This window comes from Elephas maximus, chromosome 22 (assembly GCF_024166365.1).
Source record: "Elephas maximus indicus isolate mEleMax1 chromosome 22, mEleMax1 primary haplotype, whole genome shotgun sequence".
NCBI classification, from domain to species: domain Eukaryota; kingdom Metazoa; phylum Chordata; class Mammalia; order Proboscidea; family Elephantidae; genus Elephas; species Elephas maximus.
Genome location: NC_064840.1, coordinates 20,667,170 through 20,682,851, shown reverse-complemented (window position 1 = coordinate 20,682,851; position 15,682 = coordinate 20,667,170). Strand labels below are relative to the sequence as shown.

Below are 15,682 nucleotides of genomic sequence, written 5' to 3'. Positions count from 1 at the left end.
ATTACAGGGTTTAGACACACGTGTGCATTTGTGGTGAAGAAGAGAATGGTAAACAAAATTCCGAACAGAGGTTTCTGCAGGTGGAGAGGTAGAGGCTAGACTGAAGCGGAGCACAAAGGTGATGTAAGTCATTGTTCTTGCCGGAGATCTCAGGCTAGTCAGTGGGCTCCCAAGTCTTCATTGTATTCTAATACATCAATAAATTGTTGTTGTGAACTGCCTTTGAGAAGTCCTCCACCACTTCCCCGCTCATGGCGACCCAGTCCTGCTCCATCCCCATGACTGGTTGTGGATCAGACCATTGTGATGCGTAAGGTTTTCACTGGTTGATTTTTGGAAGTAGATCACCAGGCCTTTCCTCCTAGTTCCTCTTAGTCTGGAAGCTCCGCTGAAACCAGTTCAGCATAATAGCAACATGCAAGCCTCTCCTGACAGGTGGTAGCAGGGACAGATTACCCAAGAAGCAAGGTAAGCAAGTGCTTACCAGCAAAGAAATTGTAAATCAAGTACTTCACTATTATGTGAAGTTTGAAAAATTAATTTTTCTAAGTGCAGAGGCCAGTCTTGTGGCAATACTGCCAACAGGGACAGATCACCCAATAAGCAAGGTAAGCACGGGCACCGGTAAGCCTGTGCTTACCTGGCTTGTCCAGTAATCTATGGTGCCTGCTCACAAGGTACATTGGCTGGGAATCAGACCCAGGTCCCCTGCACAGAAGGTGAGAATTCTACCACTGAGTCATCACTGCCTCCAACATTAGTAAATAAAAGGGGAAAAGGGAAAAAAACCCTCTCATCAACAATCCTAATAACAGTGAGACTAGAACCCAGCAGCCTGTTAGAAGAATAATACACAACACCAGCAAATGAATTCAATTCCACAGCTGCAGAAATAGTTCAACATTAGAAATTTATAATGAAGTCACCATATTAATTAATAGCTTGAAGGAGAAAACTCATTACCAAGGGGGAAATTTTTTAAAGAATGGAAATGGCAACAAAGATGAATCTTTGTTATTTATGGTTTATTTAAGCCAGAAGTAGTGCTGCTCAAACCAAAAAACCAAACCCGTTGCCGTCGAGACGATTCCGACTCATAGCAACCTCATAGGACAGAGTAGAACTGCCCCAGAGCGTTTCCAAGGAGCAGCTGGTGTATTTGAACTGCCAGCCTTTTGGTTAGCAGCTAAGCTCTTAATCACTGCATCACCAGGGCTCCCTAGTGTTGCCTAAACCAAAAAACCAAACCCACTGCCATCGAGTTGATTCCGACTCATAGCGACCCTATAGGACAGAGTAGAACTGCCCGATAGAGTTTCCAAGGACTGCCTGGAGGATTTGAACTGCTGACCTCTTGGTTAGCAACTGTAGTACTTAAGCACTACGCCAGGGTTTCCTAGTGTTGCCTAATTGACCTAAAATACAAGCTATAAATGTGAGCAACACGTATAAGTTTTAATTTCCTTGAAGCCATATTAAAAGAAGTAAAAAGACACAGATAAGATTCATTTGAACAATGTTATTTTATTTAACCCAGTATATCCAGAATATTATTATTTCAATATGCAATCATGTAAGAAATATTAATAAGATATTTAACATTTTTTTATAAGACTTTGGCATCCAGTGTGTATTTCACGTTTATAGTGCGTCTCCATTCAGACCTGTCACAATTCAACTGCTTGACAGTCACACGTGACAGGCGGCCATCGAATTAGAGAGCACTGGTTTTTGTTTTTTTTAATAAAATAATTTTTATTGTGCTTTAAGTGAAAGTTTACAAGTCAGTCTGTCGCATATAAGCTTATATACACCTTACTCCATACTCCCACTTACTCTCCCCCTAATGAGTCAGCCCGCTCCCTCCTTCCAGTCTCTCCTTTCGTGACGGTTTTGCCAGTTTCTAACCCTCTCTATCCTCCCATCTCCCCTCCAGACAGGAGATGCCGACACAGTCTCAAGTGTCCACCTGATACAAGTAGCTCACTCTTCATCAGCATCTCTCTCCAACCCATTGTCCAGTCCCTTCCATGTCTGATGAGTTGTCTTCGGGAATGGCTCCTGTCCTGGGCCAACAGAAGGTTTGGGGACCATGACTGCCGGGATTCTTCTAGTCTCAGTCAGACCATCAAGTCTGATCTTTTTATGAGAATTTGGGGTCTGCATCCCACTGTTCTCCTGCTCCCTCAGGGGTTCTCTGTTGGCGAGCACGGGTTTTTAACTGAACAGTGCTAGAGGAATTCTTAAATGGCTGGGGACGCTGATACAATGGAATATTGTGCAGACCTTAAAATTACTTTTCCGAAGTTTTAGTAAAGTGGATTTTTTTGGTAGACTTAGTTCGAAAGTGAGGTGAGGAAAACCCTATGGGTCACAACAGAATGTTGTCTCATAGAGTGCTAGAAGATGAGCCCCCTAGATTGAAGGCGCTACACAATGGCTGCGTGCCAGCAATCGTGGAGACTGTGCAGGACTGGGCAACGTTTCATTCTGTTGTACATGGGGTCACCATGAGTCGGAGCCAGCCTGATGGCACCTGACAAGAGCAACTAGCTGTTCCAGGCACTGCAGATACAGCAGTGGCTGAAACAGACAGAAGGATCTGCCCTCCCTGTCCTTACTGTCTAGTGATACATGGTACTTACCTCAGTGCAGCAGCAGCAAGGTCTCATAATCTTGAGGAAATCTGGTACAGAAACTTCCGGAAGCAAGCATCCTTCAGTATCTGACTAAACAGGAGCACTGACTCAGACAAAGAGAACATGACCAGAAAGGATAAGGAGGGGAGCAAGTCTAAAGGAAAGTTGGCAGCACAGCCAAGGTTTACTAGACACGGGCCCGGTGGTACCAGTGCCCTGACACACCGTTGGGAAGACATGTCACCAGAAGGTCCATAGGAAGTGATGGGATTTTATCACGCCTGATATTAACATGAATGTGGCCACACCCAGAGAGGGGCAAATTGTATGGGGTTAGAAGCAATTACCAATGGTCAAGATTTGGGGTAGCATTTAAATTGTCAGCAGAGCACAGATGTGCCTGAAGCACCCAGTCTATTTTTGTATGTCACAATACTCCTCAAACAGGCCAAGTTGGTCTTCATCTCCGGGCGTTTGCACTTTTCTGCTCCTCTACCTGGAGTGTTTGCCCCTATTCAGATTTCTGCTCAAATGTCTCTTCTGCCCAGACGGGCCTTGCCCGATTCTCCATCTCAAACATCCCCTCTACCACTGCTGCAGAAGTGTGTGCCTTTCCTTTCACCACGGCCCCATCATGGCCTGAAAACATGCCCCTCACTTGTGACCCTGTTTATTTTCACTATAGAGTGCAGGCTCCAAGAGGGCAGGGACTTCGTCTTATTTTTGCTCTATCTCCAGCATTTGTAAAAGTCTCTGTTGCACAGTAGGCACTTAGCTACATGGAGCTGACGACCACCTGCTGTTTGTGGTCACTGAGCTGGCTTTCCGCATGTGATGCTGGGGCATGGAAGAGAGTGGGTGTGCAGCAAAGCATCAAGCCACCCAAAGACAGGCCTGCCTTTTGTCCTCAGCTACTGGGAGGTGGTCTCTAGGCCCCTGGAATGTCCTGCCTGGTACGAGGGGCTCTGTTTTCCTGGGGGGCTTGGCCACCAGACAGTATAACAAGATTTATGATGGCGACTTGATGCCATGTGGAATCCATTCCAGCCTCCAGAGGGAACGGAGACTAAAGGTATCAGCCTGACCTCCAAAAGGGCTAGAGACTAAAGGTCAGTCACAAAGGCAGTATGTGACCGAACCTCAGTGAAAACTCAGCACCGAGGCTCGGGCAAACTTCCTTGGTTGGCAGTACTCCCTGCTTGCTGTTGCAGGTTGTGGCCAGGAGGAGTTAACGCTGTCCATGACTCCACAGACAGAAGATGATGGAAGCTCCGTGTTTGGTATTTCTCCTGGACTCTGTCTATATACTTCCTTCCCTGGGTGCATCCCTTCTCTGTAATAAACCCTAACAGAGAGTAGGACAGCCTTCAGTGAATTCTGTGTCTGTCCGGGGAATTACCAAACCTGAGGGTGGTTTTGGAACTTCTTGAATTTGCCATTGATGTCAGGAGTAAGGGCGGCAGTCTTGCATGGACTGTGCTCCCTCTAACTGTACATTTGGCTGAACTCTGCAGTGGGTGTACCAAGGACTGCCACTGTTGTGTCCCAAGCACAGCCCCCTCTCCTCGTCCTGTATAGGAATCACTTGCGGAATCTACTGGGCTTTATTCTAACTTGGGTTCAAGGCAGCTGAGGAAGGGAGAAATCTGGTACAAGGCCTACTCGTGAGAGCAAGATAGAGCCCAGTGAGTGATGGCTGGGAGGACCTTTTCCACTAAATGTGGCTTCCTTCCCCACCTTTGGTTCCAGAAGTTGCACAGGCTGTGCCAGAGGCCTAAGACTGAGCCTCAGTGAGGACAGAGAAAAAAGATGCTAACACCAGCCTAGTCCAGAGAAGCAGGCCCTGGTGCCTTCTGCAGCTCATGGGGCTGCCCACCTGCCTGCACGCCTGTTCATCCCCCCACACATAGTGTCATTCTCTGGCTCCCACTGGCCCTGTGTGTCCTTTTAGACCCAGGCTGGTCAGTGGGCCTCTGGTGTGTATCTTGGCCCCTGGCTCCCGTTTCTCCATCCATCTCAGCCTTGATCACATCCCACCTACATGGTGCTGGGTGGGTCCCTAGCCTTCCATTCTCTGTGGCTAAGCCCAGACCCAAAGTGCAGCCACTCACTCGCGCTGCCTTTCCCACGATGCCTCACCCCAGCTCCCCTGTGCTGAGTTAGCCTCGGCTCTGCTTTGTGGATTCTTCCCTGGCTGTCGCCCTATGCTTGGTGTGGGGCATGGTTTTATGTCAGTGCCACTTGCCTGCCCAGCTCTAGGACAGCAGCACTTGTGCCCAGCACCATCTCAGTGACCATCAGCAGATGGACTGTGGGCATGTGGGGTCGAGTGCCACGTCTCTTGGCAGCCCTGAGCTGCTCTAACCCCCAGTACATAGGGAAGGTCAGAGGCAAAAGGGAAGAGAAAGAGAGCGAGTGGCCAGGAAAGCCTGGTGCTCTCAGGAGAGTCTCTGTAGCTACACAGTTGGAGTCACAGTGTGAAGAGTGATGCCAGGTGGGCTCTGAGCTGAGGAAGGGCGGTGATGCAGGAGACAGGAGAGCATAAGGCAGCCCCGTGGAAGTGTCCTTTATGTGAGAGCACCCATCAGACAGTGTGCACCCAGGAGGAGGTCTGCTTCCCAGTGCTCCCAGCTGCCCCCAGCCCTAGGCCTGCTCCCGCCCTCATTCAGGCTGTGCGAGAGTCCCAGGCAAGGGTGAGGGTGGCGGGGGTCTCCACTGCATGTCAGCCCGCTGCATGGCCTGCAGCAGTGCCTGCAGCTCGACCTGCACCTCGCTCAGCTTCCCTTTGTCCACGGGCCCCCATGAGAGGCCATGTACGTAGGCACAGCACTCCACAGGGATGGGGTACAGCACCTGCTTCAGTTCCATCAGTGAGGCTGTGCACTCCAGCAGGCCCAGGAGGCTGGCCCGGGAGAAGGGGTTGTCAGAGAGGCCCAGGGATCTGAGGTGGACGCAGCAGCACAGGGTGGGCAGGATGGCCTGTAGGTGGGTGTCCTTCAGCCAGCAGTGGTTCAGGTCCAGGTGCTGCAATGTCCTAGCCACTGCCTGCAGCAAGGCCGCTAGAGGTCCTGGCACCATGTAGGACAGGTTGTTGCCACTCAGATCCAGCTTCTTCAGGCAGGTGGCATGAAGGCTCTGGGACAGGAAGGTGACATCAGTGTCTAGAAGTGTGCAGGAACGGATCTCCAGGGTGTGCAGGGGGGTCTGTAGGCAGCTGAGGAGAGAGGGCGGCTTTCAGGGGAGGGCCCCAGCCCCCATCGGGAGCACCTGCTTGCCCAAGTGGGCTTGTCCTAAGGCAGCTCATCTGGAGGAGCCATTTACCTCTGGGTTTAGGAGCATGTCCCCTGGTGCCACAGGACTGGCCTCATCCCCTACTGAAGCCTTCTAAGTCTCTCTTTGGTGAAATGGAGACCCACTTCATAGGTACCCAATATTGCTGCTTATTTGATGAGAAGAACTTATTCGATAAGTGTTGTGAGCACAGTCAGTTGTGCCTCCCACCAGGCTGCATAATCAAAATCCTTGGGCCTGGAACATTCCCTGAAAATGGAGGCTAGATGCTGAGCCTCGCTCTATCTTGGTTTCTCCTTCCTTCTCAGGGAGAGTCCTTCCCTAGTTTCTGGCCTAATGAGTACCTCTTTGTTCTCCTTATATGTATGGTGTCACATGGCACCTGGCCAACCCCACTGCTATATCTGTTCCCATCAGGGAGGGAACGGAGTCCTTCACTTGTGGCATGATGGGTGTGTGTGCAGAACATCCACCCTGCATGGGCTACAGGGAGTGACCCACTGGCAGTGTGGGGACCTGTGCCCACTAGTGAAACTGACCTTGTTCTGTCTCTTCTCTATATGAGTAAAGCATTGTTCCATCTACGGCCTGTGAGTCTTGTCTTTTGTTGGTGATCGCGGACCTTGGCTTGACCATAGAAGTCTAGGATGTACCTATTATTGCTAGGGTTTGGGTTTGGGGAGCTACCACTCAGGCCCCGGTAAACAGAATGCCCCCCACTGGGAGGTGTACATGGAGGGAAACACTCCTTTCCCTCCTTTGTCATGCCACAGCCCTCATGCCCTTCTCCAGGGCAGCCCATGTTGTCTGTGGTTCCTCAGGGCCCAGCACGATGCTGGCACTCAGCAGTGCCCCAAAGGATTTGTTGAGAAGATAAACATATGCAACTTTTTTCCCAACAAATCTTTGTCTTCCTAAGCAGATCCAGCCTTCAGTGTCCTCTGACCCCAGGCTCCCAGTCTACATGCAAGATTCCATGAGGGGTTAAGAATGGGTACCATCGTCTATATTGCTCCCTGCCCAGACTTGACTTTGGCACATTCCAGGGATTCTCTGGGGGACCCTGCCCACCTGAGCACTTGATGCAGGTTGCCTGACAGGTAGGAGTAAGACAGGTGGAGCTTCTGGAGGTGGTGCAGCTGGCTGAGATGGGAGAGGAAGTGAATGGAGGACTGCTCGCCCTCTGGGGGGAAGGCCCAGTGGTAGTAGGCCAGCTTGAGGCTGCGCAGGTTGCGGATTCTCCCCAGCTGGGTGACGAACAGGCTGTGCTCTGACAGTGCCCGGAACCAATCAAACACCTCTAGCTCCTGGATGGAATCCAGGTCCAGTGTCTTCAGGATTCCCACAAGGCTATCGAATGGCATTTCCTCAATGTGCAATTTCCTACAGCAGAGTCGAAGGGACCCACAGCTCTGCTCCACCTTGGCCAGGAGGCCACAGAGGAATGCATCTAATTTGAAAGGGCCTCTTAGGAAAAGATCGACGTGTAACTCCACTGGCTCCTGGGCCCCCCGAAGTTCTTCTTTCACGCCCTCCACTGGCCTGGGCTTAGCCATGTTCTCTGGCATCTCAGCCTTGACTGTGGATGGTAACCAAAATGGAAACTTGGCCAAGGCCTCAAAGGCCCCTTTACACTGGACCTGCTCAAAGGCCAGTGTCAAATCCAGTACCCTCAGCAATGACCTCCTGTGGAGAGTAGAAGGGAGTGATGAGATAATGATATCCGGGGGAGACCTGCAAGGCCAGGGTAAGATGAGTCCCAGGAACAGGATCCTGGCCCTTGGCTCCCAGATGCCAGCATCAGCCCACCTATCCTCCCCTCTCTAAATGGCTTTTCCCTTCCTTATCTGGGATCCTGTTGAGTCTCCATTCTTCACACCACCTGTACCCCTATCCCCAGAAGGTAAAACCCTATCCCTTATCCTCATCAACTATATCATCAACCATTAACCCAGAAGCTCATAAAAACAAAACAAAACCTGTTGCCTTTGAGTTGATTCCAACTCACGGTTATCCCATGTGTGACAGAGTAGAACTGCTCCATGGGGTTTTCTTGGCTGTAATCTTTACAGAAGCAGATTGCCAGGCCTTTCTTCCATACCACTGCTGGGTGGATTTGAACTGCCAACCTTTAGGTTAATAGTCGAGTGCAAACTATTTACACCACCCAGGGACCTTATAGATTCCTCACTTATGCCTCATTTGTGCCCCTAGCCGACTTTAACCCCATATTCCCCTGGGTCCTAGCCCAGTCTCCCTCTGGCTCCCTGTGCCCATGCCTTGGTCTCAGCACCCCCCCTTACCTGGGACAAGCCTTGTGGACAGGGGAGTCCTCCAGCCCATCAAGCACAGCCTGCAAGCTGTCTTGGTTGGGCCACTGCACTATCAGAGAGCCCAGTCGGAGGAAGGGGAAGGGCCAGGCCTGCACAAGCGCCTTCAGAGCCTCCTTGTGTCCCATGGCAAAGGCAGCAGTGAGCACTGGTGGGAAGAGGTCGACTGTGAACTCTTGCAAGACAGGTGGAGCAGAAGGCTCATTGCTCAACAGGCGGTGGGCTGCCAGCTCCAACAGCGTGGGTAGGGCTGGGGTGCTCATCTCCACAAACCTGGGGCAGAATAAGGTGGACCTTCTCAGACCTCCTCTTGCTCAGCACCCTCCCAGACCAGCTTGGAACACCCAAGCCTTTTGCATCCATCACATGAGTAAGGGGACTGAGAGACAGGCTCCACCCTCCATTTGTGAGAAGAACCCACAGGCTGGTCTTGCAAGCATGAGACTGTGAGCCCTCATGCACTGATGAGGTGATATGGAGCCCAGAACCTCAGGGTTTAGATCTATTCCTGCTAGGCTTTGGAGACTTTGACTTGGTCCAGATTTCTGTCCCTTGCCATCAAGATCACCATGTGCACCTACTAAGGACACTGTCCCCAAACCCCACATCAATTCTGCTCATTTCACCTCCAAGGTGTATCTAGATGAGACCATGTCTCATCACCCTCACCTTTACCAAGCCATCAGCATCTTCCTCCAACTACGGCAATGGCCTTTGAATTTGTCTCCCTGCTTCTGACCTTGCACCTCTTATGATCTAAGTCAGATTGTGTTACTTCCCTGCTTAAAATTCTCCCTCTGAATGCAATGCCCCCCTGAGGTGGCCCTCGTAGGGTCTAGCCTCTTAGCCTCTCTGGGCCCACATCCTGCCACCCTCCAAAATCATGTACCAGCAAATCAAATCTAGCAACATTCCTCAAAAAAAAAAAAAAAAAAAAGTACCAAGTACGACTGACATCAGGAATGCAAGAGTGGTTAACATTGGCATGATTCGTCATTAATGTAATCGTGTTCATAGATTCAGGAAAATCAAATAAGGAAAAAGAGGGATGTTTCCAAACCTGGTATTTAGCGGTGCTATTTTATAAGCATTCTCTTTGACGTCACAAATGATCTTACAGTGTGGTGGTCACATGAGACTGCGCTCTGCAGACCTCCAGCCCAGGGAGTGCAAATGACTAAAAAAAGAAAAAAAGCCAACATCACCATCGAGTCGATTCCAACTCATAGTGACCCTACAGAACAGAGTAGAACTGCCCCAGAGAGTTTCCAAGGAGCACCTGGTGGATTTGAACTGCTAACCTTTTAGGTTAGCAGCCATAGCACTTAACCACTATGCCACCAGGGTTTACACAATTGACTACGCTACCCTTAAAACTCTGAGACAGCCTTTGGGACAAGGCTACGCCTCCCGCTGCTGCTCTTCTCCAATGACTGAATGTGGCAGGGATATGAAGGCAGGCCAGTTCCTTGGACACAAGCCACTCCTGGACAGTCAGCTTTGGCTAGAGGACTCCCTGATAGCTTTGCGGAGCCTTCTAGAGAGTGTACAGTGGTCTAGGGCCCTTCCCCACAACCTTCACTCAGAGTCAAACCTGCTTTGTGGTCTTATGGCTCAACATGTCTTCCTGGCTCCCTTCCCACTGTTTCTCCTCTGAACGTCCCCTAATAAAATTTTTGCATGTTTTCCTGTCATGATGTCTGCTTCCTGGAGGACCTGAACTAACTCAAAAGCCATTATCACTACGTCTATTCAACAGTGCCCTGTCAATCTACTTTTATAAGAAAAAAAAATCTGAATAAACATGGGAAAAAAAGAAACAAAACTGCCAGTACGTGCAGATAATATGATACTTTATATAGAAAATCCAAGACAATCACAGACAAAGCCACAGAAGAAGACAGAGCTCAGGAGGCTGCTGGACACAGACCGACATGCAGAAATCAAAGGTGTTTGTACATGCCAGTGACACCCACTTGGAAAATGTAATTATCATCACAATAAAATCTCAATCGCAACTACACTGCTGTTGTTAGCTGCTGTCGAGTCGACCCCCAACTCATGGTGACCCCATGCACAAAGGAACAAAACACTGCCCGGTCCTGCGCCATCCCCAAGAATGGGTGCAGATCGGGCTGCTGTAATCCACAGTGTTTTCATTGGCTGATCTTCAGACGTAGATCACCAGGTCTTTCCTCCTAGTCCATCTTAGTCTGGAAAGTCTGCTGAAACCTGTTCAGCGACATGGCAACACGCAAGCCTCCACTGACAGGATGGTGACTGTGCATGAGGTACACTGGCTGGGAATCGGACCCGGGTCTCCTGCATGGAAATCCCACAAGGTTTTCAAGAGGTTCTTAAGAGATTTCAAAAATTTGGACTGTAACAATTAATGACAGATTAAGAGCATAACATACAACTCTGAGATTGATTTTTAACGTACACAGAAGTGTTCAGATAAGAATAACAACAACAAACAGCTTATAAAACAGCAGAAGTACACTGTTGGGGAAATAATTAAAAATAAAATCTCCTGCCAACTCAGTAAAACCTCTCCACAAAATGTAAAAAAGAATGAAATGGTTTTATTATTGAATAAGCACGAAACCAAACCATGATACACATCACAGGTAGCTCGCTTAAGAGGCTGCAAAGACAGAAAAGAAGCTCATCGTTTTATACAGCCAGGCAGATACAATCTTCTACATACACGTTAATTGCCTTCAGCCAAAGGAACATATAAAACTTCTCCTATCTTTTCGTTAAGTAGGCAGTTACAGCTTGGAGCCAAGTGCTTAGTCTAAAGTCCCACAGAGACAGGGAGACAGGTCACCTTCCTTCTTCATGTTCACATTTTAGAGGTGGCTCCAAGGCCCCCAAGAAAGATAGTCCTGGAATGCAAAATGTGAGAGGTTTATTTAGCTTCAAAAAGATTTATGTACATCTCAAAGGATTTACGAATACACGTTTTCTAAAGGAAATGCTAAAAGAAAAGCAAGTAGGGAAGCAAAGTTCTCTTTCCCTTTTAATACCAGGGAAGTGTGTAAATTTTCGGGACTTGTATATACCCTTACACACATATCCAAGTACTAGAGAGTAAAGCAAATTTTAGTCAGAGGCGAATTCAAAATCAAATCCTTTCACTGCTATAGAAGACTGAACAAATAAATTCGGTAATTCATTTAATAAGGATAACAAAAACAACAAAAATAAAATAAAATCAACCACAAGCGGAAGAACAACTTCTGAACACTTACAGACAAAATAAATTAGAAAGCAGAAAAATATAGGTCAAGAAATTAATCCAAAACTTGTCTTGTAGGAGAAGAGTAGATACATCTCTGGCAGACAGTAAAGAAGAGAAGATAATACACCCTAAAGAGTTGGAAGTAGTGACTCAGACAGAAACCTGTACACCAGTGTTCACTGCAGCACTATTCCCAATAGGCAAAAGGTGGAAACAAGCCAAGTGTCCATCACCGATGAATGGATAAATAAAATGTGGCATATATGTACAATGGAGTATTACTCAGCCATAAAGAGAAATAAGTCCTGATAGATGCCAGCACATAGGTGAACCTTGAAAATGTTATGCTCAGTAAAACAGGTCACAAGAGAACAAATACAGTATGATCCCACTTACATGAAGTATCTAGAATAGGCAAATCCAACAAGACAAGAGAAAAGTAGTGATTACCGGGGGCTGGTGGGAGGGGGGATGAGGAGATGGAAAAATAAAAAATACAATGACTAGGAATATAGCTCTTAGTCTCTTAAAAAATAAAAAAAGAAAGAAAAACTCTAAAAATTAAAAGTGAGAAAATGATTACAACTACGGACATAACTATAAAATTACACGACAACAGAACTAATCATAACAAAGCAAGGTTTTTAAATTATTAGAAAAATTTTGAATATATATAGAATCATAGCCCAAATTCTCTTATAAATATTGGTGCAACAATATAAAATACCAAAGCACTCAGGGGCACATGAAAACAATAATTCAGTATGATTAAGTTATTCCAGGTGAGCAAAGGCACAATGACTGAAAAACACACCATGCACTTGAGACTGGAGTCCCTGAAGGGTGCAAAGATTGGAAGGGTGAATCCAACCTGAGATGCCTCAGAAGAAAGGTCTACTTCCCCAAAATTCAGCCATTGAAAACCCTATGGAGCACTATTCTACTGATACACATAAGGTTTTCATGAGTCACAATTGACTTGATGGCAACTGGTCTGGTTTAACTAGTTTAAAATTATCTTCTGTACTTCTTGATTTTCTCCTTCCAGTAAAATGACTGGTTCTTGGATTTTGTTCACTGTTATATCCCTAGGTTCTAGAACAGTGCCTGATACCTGACACATGCTGGGAACTCAATACACATTTGCTGAATGATTAAATGGTATTTGGAAGCTGTAAACCCAAGTTAGAAGGAACTCAATTCAAGACATGTTCCTTCAACAGAGAATAGTTCCCTTGTGACTGGACTTTGTCTGTTTCTGAGAGCCAATTTGTGGTCTCAGGAACTCCCACTTAATATACAATTTATTAAGGTTTAAGCAAATAGCCCTGACGGTGCAATGGTTAAGTACTTGGCTGGGCCGCTAACTGAAAGGTTGGTGGTTCAAACCCACTGAGCAGCTACATAGCAGAAAAGATCTGGTGATCTGCTTCCATAAAGATTATAGCCAAGAAAACTCTATGAGGGTAATTCTACTTTGTCACATAGGGTTGCCATGAATTGGAATTGACTCAACAACAACCCAACAACAACAAGCTGAGTTAGAGTAATTTTTGGTTCCACAATATCATTCGTTACAAAGAAAGCATGAGTGATAGAGGAGAGTTGGCGGGGGAGTAGGGTGCAGAATTCATTCATTTACTTATCCTTTTAACAAGTATTTATTAAACTCCTATCATGTGCCAGCATCCTGTTAGCTGTGGGATAAGGAGGGTTCTGTCATCTCATTACTCAGTAATTAGAAAATGAACAAACAAAAAAAAGCCAAGATTTTAATAGTTTTTCTGGCCAAAAGAAAATGCCCTTAAATGAAAAGTTCTAAAGCACCGCTGTGTGTGTCTGATTCAGTGAAAGAGAGAGAGAAAAGAAGGAAACAAAGAAGCTCTCTAAAGTAACGAATTTCTCTTAACTACAACCTACCACACCCTACTCCACTGCAGTTTTGGTACTAATATGAGGTGGTAGGAGTCCAGCCCAGAAGCATCTAAGCCAGATTTGGGAAGCCCGGGAACACTTTGCAGGGGATTAAAAAGCTGAGACCTAAAGAATATGTGAGAATAAGCCTGGAAAGGAGTGGCAACAAATTTTTGAGGCACACAGAAGAGCAAATATGAAGGCCCAGAAGCAAGGCAGAGCTTTGGTGTAAGCACAGTCTAGCACTGAAATTTTGGCTGTAGTACTTACCAGTTGAATAACTCTGAACTTTTTACTTAAACTAAGCTTCAGTTTCCTCATCCATAAAATGGAGATATTAATAGAATCTACCTCAGGGCATTGTTAGGAGAGCCTTGGCTATTGTTATTAAGCCCTCGGGATGCTAATTCCTAGGTCTCTAATTCAGCAATACCTTTCAGCAAGTCACTTATCTTCACTGGCCTCAGGGATGGCCTATCCTTAAACTATTTTATAAAATAAACCCACCTCAGGATGTTTACCCCCCAGAATGTTTTAAGAAAACAATAGGCCATCATTAAGGGAATAAAGAATCATTAAAGGGGGAAAACCATTTTCTACGCGAATGTGGGAATAGCTGTTGGGGTGGCCTGTCTTAACTGACCTGAGTTCCAGAAAAGGATAAAAGTGACACCCTGAAACGACTCAAGGAAGTTTACATAGGCATAAAGTTCTTTGAATCTCCACGAAAAGCCTCACTTAGGGGCTGGTTGGATTTGCTTCCAGCCACAGCTGCACACTGAAGGTTACGGAGGGTCCCTCCGGGAACTCTGCGGGATGAGTCCAAAATGGCGGGCAAACGTTACACACAGTAGCCCCGGGCACATCCGGTGGAGCCGGAAGTCCATCGCTGGTCCTGCTCAGTGGGCTGTTAGCATGTGTTGTTCCTTGGTTCCTAGGAGTTGAAAGAGGCCGAGGATCACAGGAGTTCAGATACTGCACCCTGTGCCGGTTGTCCGGGAGTGATCTCTGCGAGCTGGGCAGGGTTGGCCCTGAAAGGCCCAGAAGGCGGAAAGCCAGGGAGTGAAGTGAGAAGGGTGTAGAAGGGTAAGAAGAGCATCTTCCTTGTCCTAGGACTGGATACAGAAAATTTGCATAAAGCCCTTTATTAACTAGAATCATGGTTACAGATAGGAGTGTAAAGAAAACCCAGAGGGGTCTGGGAATCTCTTATAAGTGAGCAGAGGCATCTCCACGGTGGCTTGGTCTCAGCCTTTCCTCATGAGGTTTTCTTACTGCTTACGGAAGTTCTAGCAACACAAGATGGGATCTAAAGTAATAGATGTGTGCTGAAATGCTGGCTATGTCTCTTGCTAACTGTGCAATTTTCTAAGTTACTTAAACTCTATAAAGCTCATTTTCTTCATCTCTAACTTAGGGAAAATAATCGTACTTGTTTTAGAAAGTTATTGTGAGGGAATACGTAAATCACACAGCACAGAGCCTTGCACGTAGTTAGCACTCAATTTACACATGCCGTTTTAACATTATGTGAATTAATGACAGCTCCTGCCTGCTTTGCTTCTATCATGGTCCAGTTGCCTATGGCACCCTCTTGGCAAACCAGCAAGGCCCAAACAGGAAGATTCTCCATAGGTTGAAAACTCTTTAAGAAATGCATACATAAGTTGGTTCACATTCACTTTTAAAAAGTAAGATAACACTGTAAAGTGGATTGTGACCATAGTTCAGGGCCTTTTAGGCTTCTGAAAGAATTCTGGGAAGAAGCGACATCAAAGAGAGCTTCAAAGGTTGAGTAGGAATTTGCCCCAAGAGGAGAGAAACAATATGTGAGAAGGCCCTGGGATGAGCTGGAGCATGGCAGGTTTGGAAAGCTGGAGTCAGCCCATCTGAATGGAGATATTGATGAGGGAATGGGGAGAAGTACGGATAAAGAGGAAAGCAGAGCCAGATCTTGTATGGCCTTGTAAATCCTGTTGAAGAGTTGTCATTCAAATCATTCTTCCTCGTCATATATTTATAATGTTTGAATTATAATTAATTAATAAATCTAAGGAAATGGACAGTATGCAGTTGGCAAATTTTAGCTATCTCATCTAGTAACAGGGGCCAGCTTTCCATAGAATACCAAGTAAAGTGAAATCTCCTTTTCATACATGGCATAGCATGAAGGAATGCCCCATTTTAAATGGGTGATTGTAGACCTTTAGATGGTTGCCCTAAAGGCTGTTAAGGACTGAATAGTGTTTCCCAAAATGATA

The 15,682-nt window shown here is 46.8% G+C and overlaps 1 protein-coding gene across 1 annotated transcript; it reads right to left on the bottom strand.

Annotated features, from left to right (window-relative positions):
- Nucleotides 1-5,300: 5,300 nt before the first annotated feature.
- LOC126066075 (PRAME family member 20-like) lies at nucleotides 5,301-14,308 on the bottom strand. Its single transcript, XM_049866897.1, has 4 exons — nucleotides 14,211-14,308; nucleotides 8,234-8,533; nucleotides 7,002-7,616; nucleotides 5,301-5,853 (listed from the first exon to the last, which is right to left on the bottom strand). The coding sequence occupies exons 1-4, from the start codon at nucleotides 14,306-14,308 to the stop codon at nucleotides 5,301-5,303; spliced, it is 1,566 nt and encodes a 521-aa protein (XP_049722854.1).
- Nucleotides 14,309-15,682: the final 1,374 nt, after the last annotated feature.

Coding starts and splice junctions, on each gene's coding strand:
- LOC126066075 (XM_049866897.1), bottom strand. CDS start 14,308: ATGGACTTCCGGCTCCACCGGATGTGCCCGGGGCTACTGTGTGTAACG. Junction 8,534..14,210: donor AGTTCCCGGAGGGACCCTCC/GTAACCTTCAGT, acceptor ATTCTGCCCCAG/GTTTGTGGAGATGAGCACCC. Junction 5,854..7,001: donor AACCTGCATCAAGTGCTCAG/GTGGGCAGGGTC, acceptor CTCTCTCCTCAG/CTGCCTACAGACCCCCCTGC.